General features: G+C 37.3%; 1 protein-coding gene across 1 annotated transcript; it reads right to left on the bottom strand.

The window, feature by feature from the left end:
* Positions 1-736: 736 nt before the first annotated feature.
* Positions 737-1,684, bottom strand: LOC122479243 (olfactory receptor 2T11-like). Its single transcript, XM_043573261.1, has one exon. The coding sequence runs from the start codon at positions 1,682-1,684 to the stop codon at positions 737-739; it is 948 nt and encodes a 315-aa protein (XP_043429196.1).
* Between the last annotated feature and the right edge of the window lie 7,990 nt (positions 1,685-9,674).

Here is a 9,674-nt window from a genome sequence, read left to right as displayed (position 1 = left end):
CTTCAGATTTCATGTCTCCCTCTCTCTCTGCCCCTCCCCCACTTATTCTCTCTCTCTCTCTCTCTCTCAAACAAATAAATATTAAAAAATAAAAATAAAAAAAGAGAAAACCCACTACACTTGCTAATGGTAGGCATTATTTTTACTCAAAGCTAGGTACATCCATTTCTGAAGGGAGAATATTTTTGAACTATACATAAACTAAGTCTTGCTAATCTGAGAATGACTGGGAAAATTTATACACAAGGCAAGCAGGGAGAATAGAGCCAACATGTCAAGTTTGCCAGAGAATTCAAGAGAATTATTATTGTTTTTCTTAATAAGATCAATTCCTTTTTACATATCAGTCACACTTATTTTTCCTAAGAAGTTTGTACTTCTAACAACAGGAATTAAGAAGACCTGCATCACCACCAACAACAAACAGAGATAAGACTCAAGAACACTGAGAAATGTCTAAATATTGCAGGTCCAAAAAGGGAAGATTGGAACTTTGTTTATGCTTATAAACTGGTATGAAGAACAGCAGTTAAGTTAATCAATTTTGGAAACAAATGATCATAAACTGAGAGAAACTTTCTAACAAAGTATTTATGATTGAATTAATATTGTCAGTTGTCGATGAGGTAATTTGCTAACAGGGCTACGACAAAGTTCTTCATGCCAAAAAATGTGACTGTGGATGATTCTAGAGTCTTTACCCTTAACTCTAGATAGCTATTTTCCACCTTGATATTTATGTGTTCTGTTTAGAGACTGGATGCTTCCTCAGGACTTTCTGAAAAGCCCTCACCACATCTTTGTTTCTCAAGCTGTAGATGAGTGGATTTAGCATGGGTGTGAGGACAGTGCAAAATACAGATACAGCCTGTTCTTGCTCAGGAGTGTGGGAGAAACCCGGTGTCATGTACATATAAACACATGGTCCTAGATAAAAACTTACCACTGTAAGATGAGATGAGCACGTGGCCAAGGCTTTGTTCCTGCCATGGGAAGATTTTATATGAAGAACAGCAAGGAAGATGAAAGTGTAGGAAGCCATGATAAGTCCAAAAGGGACAATGATAAAAGCAATGCCCATCGCTAAGACCACCAGCTCATAGGTGGAAGTGTCTTTGCATGAGATCTTCATGATTGCTGGCATCTCACAGAAGAAATGGTGGATTTCTCTGGAACCACAGATAGGTAGATTCATGGTATAGAATGTGTGGGCTGTGGAAGCTAATATGCCCCCAATCCAAGACACTATGGTCATTTGCAGACAGACCCTGTGGTTCATAATGACTGCGTATCTCAAAGGGTTACAGACAGCTACATATCGGTCATAAGCCATAAGGGTCAAGAGGATGGATTCAGCACCCCCAAGAGTAAAGAAGAAAAATATCTGGATTCCACAGGCAAGACGTGTGATGTCTTTTCTTCCAGAGAAAAAGTTTATCATCATCTTTGGAACAGTGCTGCTGATGAGGGCCAGATCTATGAAAGACAGCTGGCTGAGTAGAAAGTACATTGGAGTGTGGAGCCTCATGTCTATCCATATGAGAAAGAACAGAATGATATTCCCAGTGACTGCAGCAAGGTAGATCAGGATGATAATGTAGATAAGGATGCTGACATACTTCATATTGGGGAAGAGTCCTGAGAGAATAAAATCTGTTGTTAATGTCTCATTTTCTCCCTCCATGGCTATGACTGTTCTAGTTGAACCAAAAGAAGAAGACAAGAAAAACAAAAGCAAATGAAATGTTATAGGACCTCACAAAATATTTTTTATTGTTGATAAGTTATTGATATAATAATGCAAGATAAAATAAAACTCTACAAATTTCAGTGGCTTATGAAAAAAAAATGTGTTTTCTTGTCCCCATATCTGTGGGTCAGTTTTGCTTTAGGCTGAAGGTCAGGTACAGATATACTTCACCACATGTCTCTCAGTCTGCAGCTTGCTCTTCTCAAGGAAAATAGCAAAACCTAAACAGGGGCAAGTAGAATCACATGATCTGCACTGAGGCCTGAGCTCAAGATTGACTCTACCATTTCCAACCACATTCCACCAACTAAAGAAAGTCACACACAAAGATCCCAACATCAATAGTGTGGAGAAGTAAGCTCTGCATACAGTGAATCATGAAAGCATGAGGAGTGAAGAAGGGGTTGGGAGCAATTAATATAAGCTATATGTTTCTCAAAACTCATAGACCACCATCCTCAGTTTCATGGTCTTGGTGCTGGGTTTTCAGATATCCCCTTATTTGATTCTTTTTTTTAATTAACTAGTCTCCACTTCCAACATGGAGCTTGAAATTATGACTCGAAGATCTAGAGTCTCATGCTCTACCAACTGAGCCACATATGTGCCCCCCATGATTCAATTCTTAATCTTCTGTTTAACGTGTTTGGTTAAGCCCTAATAATGAAGATCTATGGATATTCTATGATCACAAACTAATTTCACTATGGTGAACAATTCAATGTCATAGGTAGCCATTTAATATATGCATAGTTAGGTATGCGACAGGTACACGCATGAACACTTAGCAGTCCTTTGCCTGTGGATCTGGTTACATAAATCCATAGAAGAAATCATAGATGGGTATGAAGTAGAATGCCATGAAATAAATCTGTTATTATCCCTGTATTTGAATGGAATTGGGATGTCATTTCCTAAAACATCACACTTCAATTAAGAGATGAATGGATATAGTCAGTGGTGTGTTCTCCTTTAGATTTATTCATAGGAGCTCAATATGAAGCACATCAGGATCAACTCAGAAAAAATTATTAAATCAGGTTCTAGGAGCTGTAAACAAGTAATTACTTTATGCCTATATTCAAGAGGGAAGATAACCCTCTCTACAAGTTTACAGAAGTGAGAATGGAGAAGTTTCTACTCTAAGAAGTTGGAACAAGTTAGAAGAAACTAAGCATGCTATATAAATTTTTATGAGCATGTCACTAATTACTCAGATAGCATCTAGGCATGAATAAAACATAAACTTAGGAGCACCCGGGTGGCTCAGTCAGTTAAATATCCAACTTCTGGTCAGGTTTTGATCTCATTGTTCATGAGTTCAAGCCCTGCATCAGGCTCTGTGCTGACAGCTCAGAGCCATGAGCCTGCTTCAAAATCCGTGTCTCCGTCTCTCTCTCTGCTCCTTTTTTTAAAAAAAATTTTAATGTTTATTTATTTTTGAGACAGAGAGAGACAGAGCATGAACGGGGGAGGGTCAGAGAGAGAGGGAGACACAGAATCCCAAGCAGGCTCCAGGCTCTGAGCTGTCAGCACAGAGCCTGACACGGGGCTTGAACTCACAGACCGTGAGATCATGACCTGAGCTGAAGTCGGACGGTTAACCGACTGAGCCACCCAGGCGCCCCTCTCTGCTCCTTCTTTGCTCACACTCTCAAAAATAGACATTAAAAAATTTAAATAAAACATAGATTTACAAGAAAATCGTAGAACAGAAAAGTGCAATTGAGGTAGGGTAAAGGAAAAATTTCAAAAGGAAAATTCTGATTGAGACATGAAAAGTCTATTAAGAGTTTTTACTCTCCCAACCAACACTACTGAGTGGTGTATCCTGGTGACACCAGTGGTGGTTTATAAATTCCTATTAAAAACATGAAGATGCACTGAGGATTTACTGTTAATGCTGCTTCATTGATGTTTACTAGGTTTGTTTACTTCTGGGACCCAGAAATTATGTCTTCTCATCAGCTGACTACTGAATTTTCAGGTTGAGTGTATGCAAACCTCTTAGAGACAAGAATATGGAAATTGAAAAAAGAATCAGACCTAAGAGGTAATTTACTAAAAATTTTGTTTATATTATTATTTTCTTAATTTGAGAGAGAGAGAGAGAGAGAGAGAGAGAGAGAAAGAATGTGTGGGGGAGGGACAGAAAGAGAGAGAGAATCTCAAGCAGGCTCCACTCCTAGTGCAGAGCCCCATGTAGGGCTTGATCCCATGACTGTGAGATCATGACCTGAGCTGAAATCAAGAGTCTGTCGCTTAACTGACTGAGCCACCCAGGTGCCCCAGTAAAAATATTCTTAATGTTTGTCTCATATTCTTAAAGTTGCACACAGTTAATTGAACTAAATATTCTCCCCTGGCTTCTCAAGTTGCTGTGAAGGATTCTATTAACTGAAATACTAGCCCGAAGAAGGGCAAAACAGCAGATATAATTATTGGAAACCAGATCAGAAAACCAGATTGAAAACCAGATTTTTTAAATTTCCATTTTACCTGTGTTCATGTACCTACACCCATGGATTTTCCTCATCACATCATATTTCCCCAAGTAGCAATGCTCCTCGTTACTTTCTGAGGGAAGCGTGGTGTTGGGACACTTAAATATTTTGGTTTCCACTTGCAGGCAGGATTTCTGAGGTTATATAGATAATTACAAGTATGCATGACAGCAGCAAGTGCCCCAGAGGATCCTTGAGGAAAACAGGAAACCACAGAGGAGGTAATTCCCTAGGCCTCGAGTAACTGATTTGTTTACCTACATGCATTGGGATTTTGCTCAAAACAAGACTATGGGAGAAAATTATCCTATTTATCCAAGACTTTATTCTACTGGGTTGCTTGAATAGAACCCATATTTTGGCCTCTCCTGGGGTCTCATATATTTGGGATTGATTTTCTGACTCATCAACAAGAATCACATACTTGTGAACCTTTAATAAATTTACATGAAGATAGTAAATTTTACTTTATCTGGTAGCAGCCATATAGAGAAGGGCTATTTATCTTTGAGAGATTCATAAGCATTATCTGTCAGGACAAACAGATACCATCATAAAACCTGGCCATCTTGGTTTTCAGACAATTTATTCTATAATAATTTCACAAGATATATATGTATATATATATATATATACATATATATACACATACACACATACATACATAGTGAAAAGGCTTTGTAAAAATGCACAATCACAAGTCACAATCAAGTGACTAGTGAAATCCACATGTGGCTCTCTCTTACCACCTCCCTCCTTGCAGGTGATTATTGATTGATAACAAAGTGTGTATCTATCCAACCTTTTTTTATTCAGTATACATAGACATAAGATTCCTCAATACTTCATTTGTAACTTTTTAAAATAAATATTTGTTTTGGAATGGTTTTAGATGTAAAGAAAGGGTGTGAGAAAAATAGAAAGGATTGAAGTATACCAGATTTATTTAATGTTAACCATGGTGTGTTTCTTAAAACTACAAAAATTAACATTGGTATATTACTATTATCTGAACTCTGGACTTCATTTGGATTTTACCAACTTTTACACTATTGTCATTATTTTCCTCTTCCAGGTTTCAATCCAGGATACTATGTTTCATTTAGTTATCATGTTTCCTTATTCTCCTCTGATCCATTTCTTAAAAACTTTAATTCACGTATTTAATTTCAAGATAGTTAACATAAAGTGTAGTCTTGGCTTCAGGAGAACAACCCAGCGATTCACCTTTTACATATGACACCCAGTGCTCGTACCAAAAAGTGTCCTCCTTAATGGCCATCACCCGTTTAACCCACCTCCCTCCAACAACCCTCAGGTTGTTCTCTGTATTTCAGTCTCTTATGGTTTGCCTCCCTCTCTTTTTATCTTATTTTTGTTTCTCTTCCCCTATGTTCTGTTTTGTTTCTTAAATTTCACAGATAAGTGAAGTCATATGATATCTGTCTTTCTCTGACTGACTTATTTTGCTTAGTATAACACACTCTAGTTACATCCACGCTGTTGCAAATAACAAGATTTCATTCTTTTTGATCACCAAGTAGTATTCCACTGTATATGTATATCACAACTTTTTTATCCATTATTCATCAGTAGATGCACATTTAGGCTTTTTCTATAATTTGGTTATTGTTGATAGTGCTGCTATAAACGTTGGGGTAAATGTGCCTCTTAGAATCAGCATTTTTGTTTACTTTGGATAAGTACCTAGTAGTGCAATTGCTGAATTATTAGGTAATTCTATTTTTAATTTTTTAAGGAATCTCCATATACTATTTTCCAGAGTGTCTGCATCAGTTTGCATTCCCACAAACAGTGAAAAAGGGTTACCCTTTTTCTTCATCCTCACCAACATCTGTTTTTTCCTGAATTGTTAATTTTAGCCATTCTGACAGGTGTGAGGTGGTATCTCATCATGGCTTTGGTTTTTATTTCTCTGATAATTAGCAATGTTGAACATCTTTAGATGTATCTGTTAGCCATTTGTATGTCTTCTTTGGAAAAGTATCTATTCATGTCTTCTGCCCATTTCTTCACTGGATTATTTGTTTTTGGGGGGTTGAGTCTGATAATTTTTTATATATTTTGGATACTAACCCTTTATCTGATATGTCATTTGCAAATATTTTCTCCCATTTGGTTGCCTTTTAGTTTTGCTGGTTGTTCCCTTTACTGTGCTTTTTATCTTAATGAGGTCCCTCTACACCAATAATGAAGCAGGAGATATCAAGGAATCAATTCCATTTACAATTGTGCCCCACACTATAAGATACCTGGGCATAAACCAAACCAAAAAGTTAAAAAATCTATATGATGGAAAGTATAGAAAGATTATGAAAGGAATTGAAGACACAAAGAAATGGAAAAACATTTCATACTCATGGATTCAAAGAACAAATATTGTTAAAATATCTATACTACCCAAAGCAATCTACACATTCAATGCAACTTCTATTAAAATAACACCATCATTCTTCACAGAGATAGAACAAACAATTCTTAAATTTGTGTGGAACCACGAAAGACCCTGAATAGCCAAAGTAATGTTGAAAAAGAAAACCAAAGCTGGAGGCATCACAATTCCAGACTTTAATATGTATTACAAAGCTGTAAGCATCAAGACAGGATGGTATTGGTACAAAAACAGACCCATAGATCAATGGAACTGAATAGAGAACCCAGAAAATGGACCCACAAATATATGGCCAACTAATCCTCATCAAAGCAGTAAAGAATTTCCAGTGGAAAGAATACAGTCTCTTCAGCAAATGGTGCTGGGAGAACCGGACAGCAACACGCAGAAGAATAAAACTGGACCACTTTCTTACACTATACACAAAAATAAATTCAAAATGGATGAAAGACCTAAACGTGAGATAGGAAGCCATCAAAATCCTGCAGGAGAAAACAGTCAGCAACCTCTTTGACTGAGGCCTCAACATCTTACTAGACATGTCTCCAGAGGCAAGGAAATAAAAACAAAAATGAATTATTTTCACTTTATTATGATCCATTGTTTTAATTTTATTTATTTATTTTGAGAGAGAGAGAGAGCCTATGTGTGCATGAGTGGGGAAAGAGCAGAGAAAATCCCAAACAAGCTCCATGCTGTCATCCCAAAGCCTAAGGCAGGGCTTAAGCCCAAGAACCACAAGATCATGACCTGAGCTGAAATCAAGAGTTGGACAATTAACCAACAGAGCCACCCAGGCATCCCTCCTCTGATCCATTTTTTAATGATCTTGACACTTAAAAAAGTATTGGTCAGATATTTAGGGATGATTATCATGTACATGATATTATGTCATATTGGGCCATACATAGCATGAACACGAGTCATTGGTGGTGTTATTAACCTTTATCACCTGGTTAAGGTACTGTTAGCCAAGATTTCTCCATTTTAAAGTTACTATTTCTCTTTCCATACCCTTTATAAATTAAAGTTTACTTATTTTGAGAGAGAAACAGAGAGACCTTGAGTCGATAGGGACAGAGAGGGAGAATGAATCCCAAGCAGGTCCTATGCTGTCAGCACAGAGCCTGATGCATGGCTTTAGTACACAAACCATGAGATCATGACCTGAGCCAAAACCAAGAATCAGACCCTTAACTGACTGAGACACCCAGGTGCCCTCATACCCAATTTTTGTTGTTGTTGTTACCCATTTTATTTCATTTTATATTTTATTTATTTTATTTTATTTTTGATTTCATAATTATTTTCTCAGGTTAATTAACATACAGTGTAGTCTTGGCTCTAGGAGTACAACCCCGTGATTCATCTCTTACATATGATACCCAGTGCTCATCCCAAAAAGTGCCCTCTTTAATGCCCGTCACCCATTTAACCCACCTCCCTCAAGCAACCCTCAGTTTGTTTTCTATATTTGAGTTTCTTAGGGTTTGCCTCCCTCTCTGTTTTTATCTTATTCTTGCTTCCCTTGCCCTGTGTTCATCTGTTGTGCTTCTTAAATTCCACATATGAGTGAAGTCATATGATATCTGACTTTCTCTGACTGATATATATGTGTATACACACACACACACACACACACACACATACACATATACATATATATACATATATGTATCACATATTTTTTATTTTTTTTCTTTTTTTAAATTTACATCCAACTTACCTAGCATATAGTGCAATAATTATTTCAAGAATAGAATTCAGAGATTCATCACCTATATATAACAGCCAGTGCTCATTCCAACAACTGCCCTCCTCAATGCCCCTTGCCCATTTAGCCCATCCCCCCCCACCCAAAACCTCTATGGAAACCCTCATTTGTTCTGTATCTAAAGTCTCTTATGTTTTGTCCCCCTCCCTGTTTTTATTTTATTTTTGCTTCCCTTCCCTTATGTTTACCTGTTTTGTATCTTAAATTGCACTATGGGTGAAGTCAAGATGTTTTGTCTTTCTCTGACTGACATTTCACTTAGCATAATACAATCTAGTACCATCCACATTGTTGCAAGTGACAAGATTCCAACCTTTATGATTGCCGAGTAATATTCCATCTCACACACACACACACACACACACACACACACACAGCATCTTCTTTATCCATTCGTCAGTTAATGGACATTTGGGCTCTTTCCATATTTTGGCTATTGTCAATAGCACTGCTGTAAACATTGGGATGCATGTACCCTTTTGAAACAGCACTCCTGTATTCTTTGGATAAATACCTAGTAGTGCAATTGCTGGGTTGTAGGGTAGTTCTATTTTTAATTTTTTGAGAAAACTCCATACTGTTTTGAGAGTGGCTGCACCAGTTTGCATTCCCACCAGGAGTGCAAAAGTATTCCTCTCTCTCTGCATCCTTGTCAACATCTGTTGTAGCCTGAATTGATAGCCAGCCATTCTGACTAGTGTGAGGTGGCATCTCATTGTGGTTTTGATTTGTATTTCTCTGATGATGAGTGATGTTGAGCATCTTTTCATGTGTCTATTATCCATCTGGACATCTACTTTGGAAAATGTCTATTCGTAACTTTCCTATTTAATCACTGGATTATGTTTTTGGGGGTGTTGAATTTGATAAGTTCTTTACAGATTTTGGATACTAACTCTTTATCTGATATGCCATTTGCAAATATCTTCTCCCATTCCATCAGTTGCCTTTTAGTTTTGCTGATTGTTGCCTCTGCCATGCAGAAGCTTTTTATCTTTATGAGGTCCCAAAAGTTCATTTTTGTTTTTGTTTCCCTTGCCTCCAGAGAGATATTGATTAAGAATTTGCTGTGGCTGAAGTCAGAGGTTTTTTTGCCTGCTTTCTCCTCTAGGATTTTGATGGCTTCCTGTCTTATGTTTAGGATGTTTAGGTCATCCAACCATTTCGAGTTTATTTTTGTATATGGCCTAAGGAAGTGGTCGAGGTTCTTCTGCATGTTGCTGTCCAATTTTC

The sequence above is a fragment of the Prionailurus bengalensis genome, chromosome A1 (genome assembly GCF_016509475.1).
Source record: "Prionailurus bengalensis isolate Pbe53 chromosome A1, Fcat_Pben_1.1_paternal_pri, whole genome shotgun sequence".
NCBI classification, from domain to species: domain Eukaryota; kingdom Metazoa; phylum Chordata; class Mammalia; order Carnivora; family Felidae; genus Prionailurus; species Prionailurus bengalensis.
The sequence above is the reverse complement of the archived record's forward strand: the minus strand, read 5'-3'. Positions and strand labels throughout refer to the sequence as shown.

Excerpts from the sequence above, each read along its gene's own strand:
- LOC122479243 (XM_043573261.1), bottom strand. The coding sequence starts at position 1,684 with ATGGAGGGAGAAAATGAGACATTAACAACAGATTTTATTCTCTCAGGA.